General features: G+C 44.5%; 1 protein-coding gene across 1 annotated transcript in view; it reads left to right on the forward strand.

Annotated features, from left to right (window-relative positions):
• Positions 1-20,725, forward strand: part of CACNA1G (calcium voltage-gated channel subunit alpha1 G) — a 161,502-nt gene that overhangs the window by 117,397 nt on the left and 23,380 nt on the right. The window contains exons 22-27 of the mRNA XM_026090589.1: positions 6,370-6,496; positions 9,926-10,051; positions 10,662-10,751; positions 11,316-11,508; positions 14,051-14,101; positions 20,155-20,306. Of these exons, the coding sequence (XP_025946374.1) occupies positions 6,370-6,496; positions 9,926-10,051; positions 10,662-10,751; positions 11,316-11,508; positions 14,051-14,101; positions 20,155-20,306 (739 nt within the window). The remainder of the gene's footprint in view (positions 1-6,369; positions 6,497-9,925; positions 10,052-10,661; positions 10,752-11,315; positions 11,509-14,050; positions 14,102-20,154; positions 20,307-20,725) is intronic.

Genomic DNA, 20,725 nt, shown 5'->3' on the forward strand with positions numbered 1-20,725 from the left:
AGTAAACTGATCAATGCCTCTTTTGCTCATTAAAACACACATCCCCTGCTATTTGTGTTCTCATTTGCTCTGTGTAAAATGCAGCTTAACAGCTTCTTCTCCCCCTTTCCTTCAGGCAGTCAATGGCTTTTGTAACAAAGAAGGAAATTAGTAGCAGGTGGCAGATCATTTTTAAGGAAGCAGAGACTAAACTGTTGCTTAACCTAGAATGCAAAGAGCTTTTTTCTTCAATTCCCCATTAATTTTACAGAGACACTTATTTTGGGAATTGCCAAGATGAGATCAGAGCAGTCGTCCTTCCATCTCTGGCAGCAGGCAGTATCAGATACTCCAGGGACAGGACCCCTCTGCAAAAACCTGCCCAAGGACTAGCCTCTTCCAAACAGGCATCTGTTTTGTCCTGCACCCCAAGGCATGAAGGTTTCTCTCCATGCTAAATGCAGTCCCCTCTCTAATGCTATTGTTGCTGCTCTCGTTATGCAGCRACTAATAAAGCTTTCAGCTCAAAGCACCTTTGTGTGCCTGTCATATCTTACTGCTGCTTCTTTCATAAAAGATTCTCTGTGAGTTAGGATTTTCAGGACAGAGTCAGGACAGAGAAATAGGACTCTGCTTCTGACAGATTTTGTTTTACTACCCATGTGTGAATAATAAGTCTAAATAACGATGGTTATGCCCATACATATATCTTTTGAATATTCTCAATAGCTGTGAAAGAGATTCTGTTAAATTAGGCTATGTGTATGTTGTGCCTGGTGAGTTTTAGGACATAAGCTGCTTTAATCACTTTGATCTGGACAAGCAGAGTCCTTGAGTGTGTGGTTCAGCTCCCCAATCATATGACTAGACATGTCTTCCCATGTGAATCCAAGTCAGGCCTTTCTCTCTTCCTGTGTTTCCCAGCATCTCCCTGTCAACTGTTGTTTCTAGGGGGAGTTTCTGCCAGATTTCTGGTTTGTTGTATCAGCTCTACTGTTCTGTTCTGACTGATTTTTGACCCACATTATAAAAAAMTACAAAATAGTCTGGATAGCTCTGGGTAAAAGAAGAAGCGATTGCCCCTCTCTCTGAATGCAAGTTTCTCTCTTAAGGCTGCTCAGTTAAATCAGATCTTGAAGATGATGTTTGGGCTTTGCTGATCCCTACTAGAGTCACCTGACTGATCCTGTGCAAGCCCTTATCCTGCCACTCATGAGCTTCTTTGTGGATCTAAAGGTCTGCTTGGCCAGGACTCAGGTTCTTCATTTACTAGAGTCTTTCTGTGCAATCACCTATGTGCATAAGWAGTCTGCAGTTACGGAGAATAATCCACTGAGTAACCCCAGGAAGGAGGAAGATCTGCCATCTGGAGCGTGTGCAGGATTAGGCCCTTCCATTGCTATTTCTTTCCTGTTGGCATTTGATATATTTTCTCATGAGAGCGTGTGAATGTTTTCAGCCAACATACTGCTTTATACTACAAAGGAAATATAAAAACACAGCAACAAACGCATTCCCTAAATATGTTCACAATCAGTTCTATTCCCCTGTAATTAGATTTGTAGGAAATGAAAAAGCAACCATTAAACTGGGGGCTTTTCAGTAAGTCGTAAATCTGCATATGTGGAAACCCATCTGCCTCCACAATGCACATCTGGGCTCCCCTAAGCTTGCCTCTGCCCACAGCTGCCCTCTCCCATTGCTGCCTGGCTGCGGYGCGTGGCTCTCCCACCCCAGCCTCAGCTCTGGGAGCAGCTGTGYGTATGCAAGCCTGGCCGTGCGCACGCTGCAGCGTTTTCTTGGGGACCACATCGTCACTGTCTGGGAAATTCAGCTTCACTGACATGGAGGAGACAGTTGGGACGGGCTGTCTGTGGTCTTTGCATACCGCGGGTTCAATCCCTGCGTCACAGGGAGCTCTCCCATGGAGACCAACCCGCCTGCCTTTCCAGGAAAAGTGTGCAACCGAGACCAAAGTGACTGCTCAGTCGCAGAGGAACTAAACCCAGCTGCCTTTTGTCCTCTCTTTCTGTGGGCATGTGCAGGCAGGACTGCAAGACACAGCGAGAGGGAAGGGCTGGGAGGACGCTGCTGGTGCGAAGCCATGGCTGTGCACCACCAGGCTGTGTGTGTCACACTGAGCTCCTGGGCAGGGACAGCCCTCATCATCTCCGCGCTGGCTTATGGCAGCTTGTCTGATTGATGGTTTGAAGGGGTTCTTTTTGCAAAAGACCTCCCTCATTCTGTCTCTTATTTTCTCCTGTGAAAACAACCCCATTGCTTTATTCAGCATACAAAACCACGCATGCTTGTGCCATTTTCAAAGGCATAAGAAAAACTGGCTTGCGTGCCAATCATAGGCTTTTGATTGCATGATTGATTATCAGGCTCCAAATTGAATCCATGAGGATTCAAGTCCAGTTTTATGCCCAGAATTCCAAAAATATATTCACAAAGAAGTGACATTTAAAGATGTTTCCATGACCCTCTGATGTTTCAGCCAGTAGAAGCATTGCTTATACAAGAACATTCCTTTCTAATGCATTCAACCTGCTGTTGTTGGGATCAAGTGCTGTAGCTTAAGATACAAGAGAAATCAAAATTAAAAATGTATTCAGAATTAATTTGGATGGACTTCAATGCTATTTTACTCTCTGCGGAGCTTGGACTTTGGCTTCCAAAGCAGATGGATAAATTACTCTTAATACTGTCACAGTATGAAATAGTCATTTTGTAGACTCTCTTCTCTCTATCATGTTATCGCCTTTGCTATCTTTTCTCAATATCTGGTGGAAGGGCTGCATTAACATTGATCTGCTCCTACTTCATCTGAGTGCTCTGATCAGACTAGCAGGCTCAAAGTTAGTAAATGTGTTCCAGCTGGGGCAAGACTGACAGCGGTTTTGGAGTGTCTGCATATGAGGGGTTTAACAACATTGTGAGTGCTGAGACCAGCAGAAGCAGGAGGAACTCAAGGGATTAGCATTTCTTCACACTGRAAAAAAAAGTCTAACTTAAATTTTCCCATTTGTCATATGCCCAGTGCAGACTGGGATTGTCCTGAATGCAGCCTCGGCGCGGCTACAGCTCTGGCATGGCCAGAGGGCTCCTCCACTTGAGCAATAAATTGTGGGCATGGTGGGTCAGATGTTACGAGCTTGCAAGCATGATATCAGCAGGATCTTGGGCATTATTGATGAGGTGCAGGGATGCTGTACATTGATGTATTGGAGCTGACACTAATAATCTGGAAGTGCTGCGGGTGCTTTCATTGGCACTTCTGAGGGAGTTGCCACACTCCCAAGACAGCCAGCAGGAGTCTTTGCACTGACTTGCTTGGATGTTCGATCAGGCCTTTATTTTGAGGCAGCTCCAAGGTCTGAAGGTTTTTATTACTAAGAATTATCATTTTGCTGTTTCAAAGTCTTCTCTCCCTGTTATTGTAGGGCTGGAAACAGCATTGATGTGGAGCTAGACTGGCGGCAGCCTTTTACCCTCATGCATTCTAGTCTGAGGAATTCCCTGGTTGATCAAGACTGAAAGTAGTCAAAGGCTGTACAGTTTCTCAGCCCTTTCTTCACAACACACATGATTTTAAGTCAGATGAATAACCTCCTATTTTCTGTCTCTGTTGGATCCCAAGTGGTATCTCACAAAGAAAATCACTTTATTACATCTAGAATAGGTTTCCTTAATAAGTGTTGGTGAAAATTATCAGCTTAAGACTCTGGAGGCTTAATTTCTTCTTTGTTCTCCAAAATTAAGGATGCTGCAGTAGTCAGAGCCCAGACCTCCAATTTAGAAGACCTGGCTTCAGTTCCCTGCTCAGCGTGTACTCCCTCCTCTGTAACTGTGAGCAAAATACCTAAGCCAAGATCCTAAAGGCACCTAGGTGCCTAATTTCTGTTAAAATCATTGGAAATTAGGTGCCTGCATACCTGTGAGACCCTGACTTGCAGTCCTCCCATGCCTCAGTTTCCCACTTCTAGCTTGGCACTAGTAGWATTTCACCCAGGACAGTGCAAGGATAATATGTGAGGGATAGCAAGGTCTTCAGACCATCTGAGGATCCAGGAGAGGGACTCAGCCTCAGACTACCTGGCCCAGACAGTATTTGCTTTGCATGCTGAGATGGACTGGGAGGAGTTCTTGCCTTGCAGACGCTGCCTGTTAGGAGCTAGCCTGGCATTAACCAGCTCATTAGACTCGGGCACACTAAAATCTAACATCCTCTGCTAGCCTGGCTTGACCCAGCTCTCGCCCTCGGTGAAGGTATAATGCAACAGCAGCAGCAAAGCTGCACCAGCAAGGATCTCAGCCCAGGCTAATTTACGTGGGCAGTTTTCACAGCCTGCGCTGACCTACCTGCACGCTGCCATGGCTGCATGGTGGCCCCACTCGCCAGGTCCAAGCTTGCTCTGGTGGGTCCACACCATCACCAGGGGCATCAAAACCTTGAAATGCCAAGCCTGAGCCATCTCATACCCCCAGCTCATTTCCTAAAATAACCCCAGTCTGAGCAAAAGGAGAGCCAAGGTGTCCAAAACAGGGAACCACAGCAGCTACCTGGAAGAGATGCCCAGGCTGAGGAATAGAAGCATCTGCCTTTTGTGTTTCACTGGTAAGAGAGTGGATAAAAAATATCACCATCTGTTTCTTTTTAAAAGGATAATTGATGACTTACCCTTGACATTTGGAGCTTTTTAGGATACTGTTTAAGGCCAGCAGTTTTTGAAAGAACTGAAGTCTGTGCACTGAGCAGTTTGCTAAACCTGTGGGCACTGGGGCAGAAGAGGGTTTCTGCAGGCTTGGCCTGGGTCCCGCTGGGTCAGCACACACATGTTAAGGTCATGCATGTCTGCTATATGGATGCATCCATGGTGACCCCTGCTGGGAGCATCATAGCTCAGCAAAGGTGGAGAGAAGGGGAGAAAGTGGCTTTTCTCCAGACATCAAAACTCAGAGCTATGCTTCTGGCAGTGCAGCTGGACTTGGAGCCAAGTGGGAGAGGCAGTGAGGGCACTCTATGGCAAGAGAACAAGGCAGAAAGGAGAAAGTGGGGAATTTTGGTGCACTCTTGAGTACCAGTTGTTCAAAGGAATCATCAGCCTGTATCCAGAAGCACATGGGCACTTCCCTCCTCCCTCTTGCCGTTTCTGCCACAGGAATGCACAGCTTCTGTGGCATCAGTGCACCCTGATTTACAGAGCTAGTGAAATGCTGACCACCAGTAGGGATCAGGAGGAGGTAGGCATGCAACCTCTTGGGATATGTTTGTCGGTCCCCCAGCTCTCCATAACCATGTTTATGAGCCTGAATACCTTGTTCATCTTGCCCAGCATGATGGGATGGCTTCTCTAATACAAGCAAGCCTTATCCTTTCACTGTGGTGGTGTCCTTGAGAGTACCATACAGCTTCTCCTCTTTTATTTTCCTACCTGAGTCTGTCATGATATTGTCCACATTAGTCTCCCCCATCTCCGGGTATAATCTAATCCCCTGTTATGAAATTCTGTGCAGTACCAGGCAGAGAGGTGCTACAGAAATGAGATTAGACGATTATGGTCCTGCTGGTGAAGCTGTCACCTGGATGACAGTGCTGGTTCTGTATCTGATGTTGTAGAGTGGTATAAAGCTGAGACCGTGACGGTACAGAGGGGTAGCTCAGGACTCTGTACGTGATAGCACTGTGAGTACATATACAAATCTTGGTTTATCACAACAGATCTGTGGTGGTTGTATAAAAGTGGCTGCTCCATTTTAGAAACTGAGACAGGGAAATCAAGAGCCTTGCCTAAAACTGCACAAGAATGCACTCTGGGAAGCCATTTCTTCACAGTCCTGGACACATTACAGATGTGAGGTGTGTGTTTGTGGATGACCCAAAGCAACAGGCTGGATCCCAGGGAAGGTATGATTGAGGCACGAACCCTAGAGAGCTCTTTGGACTGAATGATGGTAAAAGGAAAACACCAGCCTCTTGAATATATTGTCATGAACTGTAATTAGAAGATGATGATCAGGAAAGGCATCACAGAGGGCGAGTTAGATTAAAACCATCATTCCAGATTTGTAAAATTACAGGGCTAGCTATGTATCTTCCTTTCCTCAGAGCTTTGAAGCACTCTCGGGGGACCTGGCTCCTTATACAGAGTCTCCTCCTTCTCTTTCAATCAAGGCTGCAAAAACCCCTTTCCCTCAAACAGCCCAATAATCTCTAAGGTCAATCTTCCAGAACTACTTCTCCTGTCATGGTTTTTGAGTTATTTGTCATTCTAAAAAGCTTTTTCTCTCTGATGCTCTCTTCTCTGCATGCCTTCTATCTTGGAAGGATGCAGAACTGGGCAAGAGCAGGACTAACACAGGTTTTGTGCTTACTTGCCCCCACAGAGTCATTAGTCGAGCTCAAGGACTGAAACTGGTGGTGGAGACTCTCATGTCATCCCTGAAGCCCATYGGGAACATTGTGGTCATCTGCTGTGCCTTTTTCATTATCTTTGGGATCCTGGGAGTTCAGGTGAGTCCCCTGTAAGCCTCAGCACCAGACCAGAGAGAGTAGCAAGCCCCGAATGACTCCGTGCCTTGGTATCTGTACCAATCAGTATGTCATATGCCTTTCTCAAACGAAACCAATGGGCATCTGATCTTCTTGGGGAATACTTCCTTCTGCCAAGGAAAGAAACAGAYTTCCCATTATAGGTCAGCCCTTAAATCTCACTAACAATTATTACCTAACAACAGTGACCCTACTGCATACATCCCTAGCTGTAGCTGAAGTGCTAATGGTTTGAGTCAGTTAATGTTTTTTTTGTTTTTTTGCCTCTTTCTGCTTCCATCAAGGTTCCCTGCCCAGCTATAGAAACGTGTGTTGGTTTTGAAGCTGCAATTTTCCCATAGTTAACAGCCTGGAATGGATCAAGTCGGAGCGAGTGACTCAGACCCAAGGGTTTGTGTCTGTCCCCACCTAAGCAGCACAGCATGGCCTTCCTAGTGCTCTCAAAACACGTTTATTCCTGACTTCCCTTTGTTGGCTATGTGTCATTTGATGTGTTGAACTGTCGTGAAGCTTCACTATTGCACGTGGTGATACAAAAGCCAAAATGATGACCCCCTCAAAGGCACAGGATGGTCCTTAATCCCTTTCCTACCACGAGGATTTTTGCTCTGCTTGGTGATTGCCTTCAGCAGGACATGAATCAAGCTATTTCTCCACTTTCTTCCCCCTGGCCACTCCACAGTAGGGTTAGGCCTGAGGTGTGACACGCCACCAGAAAGTACACACCACCTGTTCAGGGAAACTGTTAAATCTCACTCCTGTTCAGTGTGTGAGATAACATGGGGACATCTCCCTCCACCTTTCTTCTAGGTTTAAACCAATGGGGAAATAGAAACTCTCAAATCTGAAACCGTTGGTTTGTAAACTCTAGAGAAAACCTGACCTGGAGATTCGTTCAGGATCCTGACAGTTCGCATAGCTGAAAGCTTGCAGAGATAGAGATTTCTGAGTCTGCTTACCACCAGCACTGCTAACAATATGCTCAATCCCAGGAGTGCAGGAACCCAGGGGAAAAAAAGTAGCAGAGTTTCCAATGCAATTGGTTTCTCATTATCTGAAAAGGAGAGATTGCTTCACATGAATATTTTGATACAACGCTTATTTCTTTCTGAAGTTTATCTGATCTGTCACAGCCAGCTTTGGAAAGCAGCTCTATTTTGCTTTGTTTTGGAAACGTGTCTTACGTAATATCTTATACTAATATACTGTTTAAATAGTAAATACAGCATTGAAAATAAACAGAGAAAAAAATCATGCTATCCATAACTGTCTCGGCAGCTAGATTGGCTTAGCAGTACAGCACAGCAACACCCATCCGTTATACTAAACAGGTTCATAAAACTAAGCATATTCCATAAAACAGTATAAAACTAAGACAAGGGAAAATTTATGCCAAACAACAAAATTTGCAATATGCTCTTTGAATTTCCTTCCTGCTAATTGTGATTGCTTTCCCTAGTGACTTTCTGTCTTAAGTTAAATTGTCATGTCTATTGATGTGCTTAAGCAGTAGATACAAGCACAACTGATCCTGTATTCAGAATGCAAAAATCTCAGTTAATATTTATGTCTAATTAGGTACAAGATAAGGGCCCTAACTACTGCTATAAAAAGAAAATGATCTCTCAAAATTACAGTGGGTTTTCCCCTGTAAATATAAACTGGAGATCAAACTGCAGTTCATAGTTTTTATGCCATTAAAATCCAGACTTCCAGGTTTCTGATCATGTATCCTTTAAGCAAGACTTTTTATTGTAGAATATGGCCACACGTGAATAGTCATTAATTAGACATAAGAAAGAAGTTAAAAAGGCAACAACACAAGGAAACATCGGGTCTTTCACTTTCAGAAGTGCTGAAACTCTGTAGCTCCATTTGAAGAACAACCAGTGAGCAGCATTCTTGCAAGTTGGGCTTTGTATTTCCAAACCCATTTAATAGCTGTGTTACTGCTCCCATCTGACTGACATTACAGTCCAGCTCCTAGAGAAATTGTATTTATAGACAATATATTAAAATCAGTTGTTTACCTTCCTGCTTAATTAAAACTTTTAGGTCTGTGAAGGCTATATCTCCCCAGCCTGCCTTACACACGCTTAGTGTTTCTCTATGGAAAGATCAGGGGATATGATTCTTCTTACATGCAGAAGTTTTATGATTGTGTGGAGCGGTGATTAACTTTGCATGCCTGGAGAACATCCTTCTGTTGCTGTTGATTCCTGAAGGAAACCCATGGAGTAATATGTGGGTTTGCCATGTTCACTTTATTATTTGAACTGATATTTGTCTTGAACAACAGATCAAAAACCATCAGCGTCTTTTCTCCATATACCCAGGTGGTGGTTAAGGAGCCTGAAGAGCAGGTTGCCGTCTCCCCCCGAACAGCGATAGCTAACGTCAATAGCTTCTGCCAGCAAATAAAACCAGATTTGTTAGATGTCTCACAGGCTCTGATACCATCCGTTCTGCTAGCATCAATCAGGCCATCTCAAGCAGTAATCATCCCCTGCCACGTACTCTCCTGTGTACGGGAAGTGCCAGCTCTAGAATTAAGTACACGGAGCCTTATGTTTCTCTTGCAGGTGTAAATTAGGAGTTAACTCCCCAGGAGCTACATCTCTCCTGGTTTACACCAAAGGAAATAAGGATCAGGTATCCAGCACCAGTCAGGYCTGACTCCTTAAGTTCTGCATGAGGACTATTTTCACAGCCCCCCCGCACTGACTGCTCCATCTGCASAGCCTAATGACGGGAGGAGAGCAGCATTCAAGATCAGAGACTGAGCGCAACCAACAGCTACTAGATTGACAGCCCTGCAAACAGCAGTCTCAACTCACCAAGCAGCCCAACATCAGTAGCAGAAAGCCAGCTTCTCTCTAGCATGTCCCCTTTTGACCTGGAAGAAAAAGAGCTTAGTTCCAGTGCCGTGGCTTGTTAGTGCTGCCGTTTCTCTGGTAGCAGAGGGCCCCCATTACACTTAATTTGTCAGTGACTCTTGAAAGTAGCATCATTAACTGGGCTGAGAGTCACTGGAGTCGTTCCGTTCCGCATGTTGTGAGAAGCCATTAAATGGTCTCAGCTATTAGCCTGGGCTAGACTTGAACCAGCAACCTAGAAGCAAAGGCCTGTAGGCCAGTCTCAGACCACTGAACCAGACAATCTAATGCTCTAGGTGGGTGTCCTAAATGATGTGAAATCATGCATTTGCTCATTAGGTACATACTGTACAGGCTGCTCGCACTTAATAACCCACATAAATGAGGCTATTTCCCGTAACTTATCTGGTCTGTGTGGGCTGTGCAGAATATCCCATGAGAAATGTCCATCCTCTGCAGAGAAATCCTGGAGATTGAACTCTTACATTTCCGCTCTTCTTTGTGTGTTTTGCAGCTTTTCAAAGGGAAGTTTTTTGTCTGCCAGGGGGAGGACACCAGAAACATCACAAATAAATCAGATTGTGCAGAAGCAAGCTACAAATGGGTCCGACACAAGTATAATTTTGATAATCTCGGCCAGGTATTAATGGAATGGTAATCTGCTTCTTTGCTCCTTTACCTCCTTGACTTAAAACCTGTGCATTATTATCCCGAGGGATTTTCTTTCAGGGTACTACCAGTCACAGTAAATATTCAGTTCACATACACAACACTGTCTCTGTAAATCCCAAATGTAGTGTTACCAAGCTGGCATACACTTCTTTTCAGAACAGAACAAGCACATGTGGCTTCRTGGAGTACTTAATTGCTTCACCGCTACATAACAAACCAAATATACCTTGCAGAAGGGCTTGTCTAATAGAGCCGGACACTTCCAAACATCTCTGCAACGCAGCCTTATTTTAGCAGCATGGCAGGGACTAATTAGTAGGTAGCAGTAGAGACCTGGAGGGTGAAAATGAAGCTGCCTTTGTGTTTGGCTTTGTGGTTTCTGAATTAGCACTCATTGCTGAACGAGGCACCGATATTGATAGGTTTTTGCTACCAGGACAAACCTTGGGCATCAAAGTTTCTCATTATCAGCTAGGTAACGATAATCCCTCAATAGGAAAGGGCAAAGAAGAGTAAAATATTACAGGTAAAAGAGCTTTAGTGCAACTATGGGTAACTTTTTTTCCATGTATTTCTAGGCCCTGATGTCTCTGTTTGTTCTGGCCTCCAAGGATGGGTGGGTGGATATCATGTACGATGGCTTGGATGCTGTGGGAGTTGACCAGCAGGTATGTGCTCTAAGAAATGAGTTAACAAAGGTGGCACACTTTGGCTTTTGTTTTGCAAAATACTGTCAGCCTCCATCACCAGAGCAGTTATGGAGTTGGGGTCAAGGCTGCTCTTTAATCCAAGTCCTGGGACATGACAGAAAGTCAAGTGAAAGGTCTGGATTTGGACCTAGCCTTTTCCCCATCCCAACTGGTGTAACCACACCTATCAAGAAATGAAGGTTATGACCTTTTAAGCTCTTTAAGCTCTCCTGAAAAGGAGAAAAGAACTGCCTTGTAGAGGTACAGGTTTTTGGTGGGGGGCTTACGATAGTTGCAAAGGGTGCTGCTGTCCTGCTTTGTGGCAGAACAGACATGGTTCTTCTGTACTCGAGGTGCCTTGCATTTCAGGAGTGTTCAATTAAAATGTCCCATAGGGCGCTCATTTTCTGGTAGCGCAGATCAYGCTGAAGTACCCCAAAGGGGATATCCACAGGTCCCACTTTAAAGACTATGGATCTTGCCACTCAATTTGCTCCCATTTTTCTGAGATTCCATTGACATTTGCCGTCCTCTGCTTTGCAGCCAGTCATGAACTACAACCCGTGGATGCTCCTTTACTTCATCTCTTTCCTGCTGATTGTGGCCTTCTTCGTCCTCAACATGTTCGTGGGAGTCGTGGTGGAGAATTTCCACAAGTGTCGGCAGCACCAGGAAGAGGAAGAAGCCAAGAGGCGGGAGGAGAAGAGGCTTCGCCGGCTGGAGAAAAAGAGAAGGAGTAAGGAGAAACAGATGGCTGGTCGGTAGTCTTTCCACATCTTTCTGAGTCCTGCTTGACCTTCCACACAATCCCCTTCTCCCTCCCCTCCCTGCCTAGCATCTGGTGATCATTCTTCTCCCAAAAGCATGTCCAGCTATGAAATTTGCATGAAGGAAATAGTGCCATTTTAAGCTGAGCAAGGAGCCATGGAAACCTTTTTAATGGCTGCATGATTTGCAACGACCTTYCCATTGGAGGTTATTTAAATTAAAACCAAAAAAAAAAAAAAAATCAGACCTGGAGCTTCTTGGATAGCAGAGCTCAATGTTGCACAAATAGTGACAACTGCAAAGATCAGCAGTGCCGGATGGCACCATAAATCTTCTGAGTCATGAGCACTGTTGCTGATAACTGGATTCACTATTTGGTTTATTACAGCCTTGTAATGCCACAGTGATGTTACCTGTCCCATTTATCAAGCAGGTTTATTTATTGGCAGAGTAGCACCACTGGTATTCAAGTATGTAATAAAATAATGGAACCGTCTCATTCTAGTAATGCTTAAAAACCCCTTAGAGATACATATCGATGCATTTGCTTGAGAAATACAGATTAGAAAAAAAACGTCGAGGAGAGTAACTAATTAAACAAAATGGCATTGATGAAAATTGAACCAAGCTCCAGAACTCAACGTGCAAGCTTGCAGCCCTGCCTGGAGGAGGCTTTAAAGGTGAAAGGATCCTAGACCTCCACTCTGTCAGAAATCTCAAATCTGACATTTGTCTTTTATTCTTTTCTTTTTTTTCTTTTTTTGGTTGAAAAAGTAAGAAATAAGTCAGCCAGAGGTCTCAGGGCAGAGGTACTCTTCTTCGTCTTGCATGCTTTCTCTTCTGACTGACCTTCCTCCAGTGCCCTTTGTGTCCATCGTTGCACTCTCTCCCTCCCCRTTCAGTCTGCCTACTGTTTTCTCCATTTCCCCTTTCATATCTCTTCTCTATCTTTGACAGACTTCAGTACTGTTTAAGAGGCTGTCTGATCAGGCGCTTGTTCTGAACGCTGGTAATACTAAGTCTGCTTTATTTTTTTAATGGTCTAAAAGGTGTTAATTGTGCAACAGGCTTAATTGTGCAACCACATAACACAAATGTGTCTCAACCTCTCTCAGTGTAGCACTTAAGCAGCACTTTCCTTTGGTCATGTGTTCAAGTCCCATCAGCCTCACAGGTTTTATAATAAGGTATATTCACACCAGCCTCTGAGTGTCAAACTTTGGTTTATGCCAAGAGTCTGGCTTGCTTGGTACGCAGTGGAAAGATGGAGACTTCCTTCAAGAGTGATGCAGGACACTTAAGACTTTTCTCAGTTAAGTGAGATACAAATGGAAGGAATTTCTTTATTTTTCACTTCAAGGCAATGCCTAGAAAGCTCTTTTGGTCAGTCTAAGTTCCCCAACACAATTTCAGACTGATGATTTAGAAAATGCTCTTAAACGCTGGATAGAAACATCCCTGTTCAAAGTTTCAGTTTTGGAAAGCAGACATTTCCTTAGAAGAAAAATAGACATTTAGTTGTTATTAATGACCTCAGTTATAATGCTAGAGGAGCTGGATGAAGAAAAGACATGAGGCTAGGCAATTTCCCAGTCGGAAGAAGTCACAAGCCATCCTTGGAGATGTAGCTATTCATTCAGTTCTATGAAATGTCTAATTAAAGAGGCAATAAACACCTATTTTACTGAGGATCAAATATTGCTGACTACTCAGTCTCTATAAAAACCTTTCAAGAGCAAAGCATGAAGCCCCCCAAATCACTACAGAACAGTTTTTCCCAATTCGCGTTCGGTAAAATGTTGGTTTTTGATTGACTCTGTCTAGTTTTGCCCTCGGAGACAGCAGATGTTGTTGCTTGGCTTTGTTCTGTGTGGTGGTAACTTGTGTCTGAGACCACGATCAGGGCTTTGATCATGCCAGCAACTGTGCGGGGGCTCACTTCCAGCCAGCAGGGTTTCATGAATATATCCGAAGCCCAGACCAACCTGTGAAGGTCTGTTTTTGTGTAGAAGTCTAACTGGTTGTGTGGTCATTTTTGCTCATAGACTTTTCACATGCAGTTACCCAATGGGACATCTAAAAAAGAGAAGAACGGGTGGGGTCCCARTGCAGTGAGGTCTAGGCCAACACAGGACCTGTCGCCGTAAGGTGCGCTGGCCCAGCAGGACACTTTGCTCTACCTCAGGTACAAAGTCCATCCTCGAGAAACGAGTATCTCCTCCTCCGTTATCATCAAGCCAGGGCGTTCTCCAGGATCCCTTGGGTCCACTTGTGTACGTGGGAAAAGCACAGGAGCCCTTCGTTGTACGCCAGAGCTTCCCGACGAGCCCACGTACCTGAGTCCACCCGCCAGGAGACGCAAGGAGAGGAGGCTGCAAGGAGATATTGGTGGTAGAGGCAGTGCAGAGCTGTGAGCTGAGGAGAGAGCGAGAGACGTAGCAACCACTGAAGGGGAAGGGAAGTCTTGCTGTGTGTCCTGCCGGATGATTAATGCCATTTCGTTCTTTTAGATCTAATGCTGGATGATGTATTAATGGAGAGCTCAGCCAGTGCAGTGCAAGGTACTGGGAAGTCGTCACGTCTCGTCCCCCGTGATTGGCAGTGCTGTGTAACTAACGGCTGGCCACCGCTGCTGTCGGGCGTCCCACTAAACCCTGTGTGTGGTGCAAAGCTCGTTTGCTTCCCTCATGGCACACGCATACCATTTTGAACTGCAGGGCTGCAGACCTGACTCAGGACTGACACTTGCAGATCCTTAATTTTCTCCTTGATCATATGTTGTTTTTTTCAGTCATTTTTTTCTGGTTTTTGTTAAAACACTGTCAGACCTTTGTGCCTTTTTTTTTCTTTTTTCTTTTTTTTTTTTATTATTTAGAGAATAATGACTGGACTATGAAATGGGTCCTGTATCGCTCACTCTAGCTTTTGAACCACAAACTATAGGAGTCTCTGAATCGCCTGCAGGAGTGTCCCTGGGAGGCAGGAGGTCTTGCTGAGGGAGGTGATTTCTCCAGCCCTTGCTCATTGCTCCATGAATGCTGCGCTTCCGCGCAGTGCATGATTTTCCAGCAGGGTAAAATTCAGTATAGTGTAGAGCCTTTGTGCTTTAACGGAGAGATCAACCCCACGCTGACCCTCAACACAGACATGGGTTTTAGCCTTAGTGCTGCCAGAGTGGTAGATTTCTCATATTGATTGAAAGCTAGTTGGAATTTTTCAGGTTTCAATTGCATATTCTACCAAAATTTCATGGCAAAGATAAGCAACGCCAGTATTTGCCCTGCTTCCCCCGGTTCTATTATTCACTTCCCCAGCCTCATCTTCACACAGAATCGTGAAGTTTCTCCTGTATAATCCATGAGGTGTCTTGTAAATCAGAAGAAATAAAGATGTCGCTTCACTTGCTTTCCAAGTCCTGGAGAGGCTGAACCAGCTGTGCCAAAAACTGCCAGCGGTCTAGTGTAAGCACCCCGGCCTGTCTGCGCACTCACCTCTCCCTTTGCACGCCTTCCTCGCTCAGATGGTGCTCAGGGCTGCAGATCTGTCCCTTGCTCTTTTTATTCTCAGAAGAAGCTTTGATCTGGCAAGCGTTTTGTTTAATTCAGAATTTAAGAATATTAGCCTGAATAATTAAAGAGGTGCCGACATAGGAACAAATATAGCTGTAATTTTCAACAAAAAAAATATGCTAGGAAAATGTGCCATTAAAACTCTCACCTGTGAGAAAGCTCCCACTCCTTGAGATGGGGAGCAAGGCTCCATCCATTTGTCAGATATTGAAGGGATTTTGAGCCTCTTTCCCTGCAGAGGATAACTCAGGGAGACAGAGGTTCCTGTTTTGTACTCACAAGGCCTCATAGGAAGTTGTCACAACATGCTTTAATAAATCCCGAACCTCCTTCCCATTGCCATTCCTGTCTGTCTTCTTTCTTTGCCTTCCTTCTCACTGTTCTCTGTAGACCTGTCCTCTGCTGCGACRCAGGGCGTCAGTCCTTGCGACGGCACCGAGGGGTTGTGTCTCACTGTGTTTGGGGGGTTCTTTCTTTCTTCTTTTTTTATTTGGTTTCAAGTCCTCTTCTGGTCATACACAGTTACATCAAGCCTGTTTTATTTTATTGTATTTTTAATGCGTTGAACTCATTCCAGTCCCATCCATTATCCAATGCAGACTCAGAAAGAACCTCACTGTTTGCCTTTAAAAAGCGGGCGATTGTCAGGTCTGTGCTTTGTGTTTCCTTTTGTTGTCTTTCTTTTGGATGCGGTATTAGTGAATATGCCACGCTGCTCTCCAGGCACCAGAGCGAGAGAATAGAAAGACTTCTTTCTCAATCCGGCTGTTTGTGACATTAGGGAATCGATACTGGGTGTTGTAGACGAACCTCCTGTAGCTCAGAGAGAGAGCTGAAGTGGCAAACCCAAAACTTCCACGCATCTCTGCACTTACAAAGGGCTTCTTTTCTCTTTATGTGAAGATAAGATGGGGTATTGTGTGTCTGTGCTGCGGCCTGGTGCTTAGTGAGATATTACAATTTTATTTTTATTTTTTTTTGGATCTACATTCTATCACAACTGGAAGCTTCTCAGTGGAAATAATTTATCATTTTCCATTTTGCCTTTTTTTTTTTTTTTTAACAAATCCATTCAGTACAATAAAAGCCAAGTAAAACACCGTGTTTAAGTATAGAAGTTCCTTCAGTGCAAACTAGTTTTTAACCTAATAATATTCTTGGTACCGTTTGTAAATCCAGCTGCGTCATGGGCCCATTGCTCACCGGGTTGCTGCTGTCTTCCAGATATGCTCCGACCTACAAAGCAGTTAATTCCCTTATTATAGGAGAAGGAAAAAGATGGGGGAGACCGTAATGGAATTGTCCCACTCTTACGAATTCCAATTTCCCGTGCCCGCATGGCTCTGGCTGAAAAGTGACGCTGGGGAAAGTGGCAATTTCTCTCTTGACAGAGCTATATTCAGCACCAGCCAGGCTCCTTGAGTGACAGAACCCATTTTGGAGCCGCGCGCTCGCCCCGGCGCTGCCGAGCAAGCATGCTCGATGGGAAGAGGCGCCTTCTCCCGCAGGCTCTGCACCGGCACCGGAGAGACCGCCGAGCCCCGGTGGGGCCCCTGGCCGGCCGCACTCTGCTTTGGCATCCCGCTGAGCCCCCTGGCCGCTGGGAATGCCAAAAAAGGTGCAAGTCTCCCACGCCGTTTTGCTGGAAGCGTGGAGAAATGGCGGATCACACGCCAAGCCGTGGCGGTGTCTGGTGGAGGTCGGTGGAAAGGCACCCAGAGTGGGCTTAGAAACACCAAACCTTTGCTATGCAACGGCGATGATCGTTTCCTCTCCAAATTGGAATGCGATGAGTGTAATTAGCCGGGCATTTTGCAGGGAAGCTGGGAAGCCAGGAGAAGAGGACAGCGAGCCTCCGGCTACCCACGGGAACAGCCCGTGGCCGGTGCTGCCCGCTTCCCAACTCCTTCAAGGGAGTCGTTTGCAATTACAACCCTGCTGGATGAGGCAGAGAGGAGAAGGGAAGAGTCTGCTCAGGAAACTACTGCAACTGAGGGCCCTTAAAAACAATAAAGTAAAAGCGAGTGTCCCCACCACTGGGCATCCCCTGCTGCAGCAGCAACCTCAGACCACCCTTTCCCGGGACTAACAGGCAAACAGGACTCTGTAGCCAGCTCTCGGCAAGCTGCAAAAGCTCATCCCTACCTGGGTGAGGAGTAAATTGCCCAGGATCCGTTGTCTGAGCTAATTTTATCTAGTGTAACTACATCTGAATCGGAGAAACCTCTCCCTCCCACTCTTGGCCTCCAGCCACGGTGAAGCAGCTTGATTTACATCCTGTTTACCAGCCCGATGTTTTGTAGTGGGCTTTTGCTGTATTTCCCCATCTTCTCACATTCTCATTCTGCCAATTCTTCTTTCTTTTGTTTGCTTTCCTACTCTTTTCTTTAACCCCATGTGTGCCGGGAAGCCAGTTAACCTTGCCAGTAATAACCAAGACTAATCCGGAGCTCTCGTTGTTCTTGACACAGTGTATTGTAACAGTACAGTAATGTGGTGTTGTGTTAGTTGTGAAGTTCACCACCTGGAGCTTAACAGATGTCTGTATTTCCCAAGATGTTGGTATTGTTGAGATCTTTATTGCAATAACTATGAATGATACTGTGTGATAGGGGGCAGGGACTTTGCACCTGGGTAATTATACATGAGTAATACCCAACTTATATGCAGAACCGCACGGGTCATCTTAATAATCTGTATTTATATAATAGCCAAAAAAGCAGTTCATCTGTTTAGAAAGTTCCCTGCCTACCTAGATACAGTAGCTAATTATTTGCGGTCCTCGGACAGCATGCTATTTTTGTTTGTGGCTCTCTCAAGGTAATATCTGTATTGCACTAATACGCATGGCTGGCATGCAGGGAATGGTGAAGCTAGTGGTGCTGTGATTCATAAACAGGGTTGACAAATCCCTTCTTAATAAAGTTAATGGTGAAGGATGACACATTCGCTGATGCTAATTTACTGAGGCTGCGAGTGTGTCAGCGACAGCAGCGTCCAGCTCCAGTCCAGGGAAACATTTGGCTTTGGAAACCCGAGGGTACGTCCTGCGAAAGGCTGAAAGCAGCCTGGGCATTTGGGAGAAGGGGGATGCAAAAAGGGAAAAAGCCTTTGCATATATATGAGCAATTAACAACCCTGCTTATAAAGTCATGCACTAACTAATCCAGGTGCAGGATCTCTGCACAGGAGACTTTTTACAACCTCTCTCTAAATCCTCTCTACGTTCTAAGAGCGTCAGTGCTATTCTGTAGGATTTGGAATTACCTGTCAATCAAAGCTAAGAAAAATTTGAATTCCAGTGTAATTATTCATAAGTAAATCCACTGCAAGAAAAGGCAGAAACATTGACATTTTTCTTTTTGAATGTGAATTGTACATAAAAGTAGAAGAAGTAAATGATCCAATTATGATGGTGTTTCTTTCTGAGATGATAAGTTGGTTCATAAAAATAGGTCCTATTCCTAACTTAATTGTATTCAAACATTTTAGTTAATTTGCTACTCATAATTTAGCATAATGTGATCGAGATATCTTGACTTTATGGAGATTTATGCAGACTCTGAGATATCTGACAAAGTCTTATGAGTGAGTCAGCAAGCTACCAGTCTGCGTTTTTTTTGTAAGCACCCAATAGATTCAGCATTAAAATTCATTTTATAGACCTTTTCATCGATATTGTGCTTTAGCACTCCAGTACAGATCACCTAAAGCACATTGCAGATCAGAAAGTGAATATTAATACTGCCTTTTATTTTATGATGCTGAAGCAGAATTTTGGAAGTTCCAAAGCCCTCCAGAATACAGCTGCTAAATGATTTGTCTCTGTGGTTCCTGGGCTGTAGGGGAAAAGTCTGTCGCTGTGGAAAAAACAAAACTTCTCTGATTTTTTCTGTTATGAAGCTGGGAGCACAAGATACCATTAAATCTATGGGTCCGATTGTAATGTCATCGGCTATTGACAAAGTGAATTCTATTTCCAGGTGAAATTTAATCTTCTAAAATTAGTTTTCCCTCAGGGCAACCCAAACCTGTGCTTTGTGGCTTCGTTCTGCCCAGCKTTTTGCTCAGAGTAATGTATCAAACTGTACATTAGCTCGGCAGCACTAAATATCAAGCCGTGTAATTCTTACAGCTCAATAATTTTCATAACCAGTTGATCATCTAATTATGAGAGTAATATTATACTCTGACATATTCAAGACAGTCCTTTCCACTTCAATCTGCATTATAATGCCTCCTTGAAAATTGTACTGAATTATATACTCAGCCTTGGCATTTCCTCATTAGAGATTAGGTGAGTAAATGAGTTTATCTCCAGGAACATTCGGGGTCTAAAGAGCATGTGTCATTCCCGATGCAGCTGAACATGGGAATGAGTTGAACAGTGAAATCTATACTTTGATAATCGTGTATAGAAGGAGGATCATTATTTTCTAATCGCAAAGGCTGACTGATCAGTTTTCCTTGGTACTTTTATGGGCCATTTCTCAGGGCTCTGACAGCTGAAGTGTGGAATTTTGTTCTCTCCACAGTTTACGGCAAAGAGCATAATTTGAATGTATTACTTCTCTTTCAAAGAGCACTAACTGAATGCCCTGTATTTTTTAAACCATTGTTAGCAAAATCTTTCCTCAGTATCTGACCATTGATTGGCCTTTCACATACCCTGGGGACTTTTTAAGATCAGCACCAAAAAAAATTGTTGTTTTAATTTAAATTAAATGAAATCTAGAGTTCCCTACAGTGAAAGCACTCTTTAGCACTACAATAAACTCAGCTCACCTCATCCCTGATGCCATAAGACTGAGTATAGTGCATGTCCCACTGAAGATGTTTAATGGATATAAGATGATGGGAACCCAGCTGTGTATTAACTGATAACGTGGCAGCCAGAAAGAAAGAAAGAAAAAAAGCCAGAGTTTTGCTGTAATCAGTCTAGAGTTTATCATCTTTGGCATCTGGAAAGTGAGGGTGAATTGAGCGCAGCCAGATGCAGAGAAATGACTTGATGTGCCTCTCCGCTCTTGTCCTCCTGGCTCTAGAAGCGCAGTGCAAGCCCTATTACTCCGATTACTCCCGCTTCCGGCTCCTGATCCACCAGATGTGCACGAGCCACTATCTGGATCTGTTCATCACAGGCGTGATTGGCCTCAACGTGATCACCATGGCCATGGAGCACTACCAGCAGCCGAAGGTACCGGGGGGAGGGGGGAAACCTGCTCAGCAGCGGCGGGATGGGTTTAATGAGCGGAGCTAAGGCCATTTTGCCGTCTGGCCTCAAGCTGAACCTGTGGCTTTCGGTGCCTGGGTCCTGTCCCTTCTAGATAAATACAACCTGACTGCTTTGAAAATGAGGATGGGAGCACATTTATGTGGATAGCTGGAAGAGATCATCTCTGAAATCATCCATCTGATCTAGCCTTCCCACAAAAAGGGAAAAAGTGAAAGGAAGAATAGAAGAATTTGTGAAATCTTTCTTTTTGTAAAGATCCTTCTATATTTTCCCAATGTCCCATGGGGCTAATCTTCACAAGCACTGGATTACATGCCTTAGCTGGACCTTAGAATATATTTCAGTATATTAGTGGACAGAAGTTCCTGGGTCTTGGTCAT

The sequence above is a fragment of the Apteryx rowi genome, unplaced genomic scaffold (assembly GCF_003343035.1).
Source record: "Apteryx rowi isolate R43461 unplaced genomic scaffold, aptRow1 scaffold_86, whole genome shotgun sequence".
Lineage (NCBI taxonomy): Eukaryota > Metazoa > Chordata > Aves > Apterygiformes > Apterygidae > Apteryx > Apteryx rowi.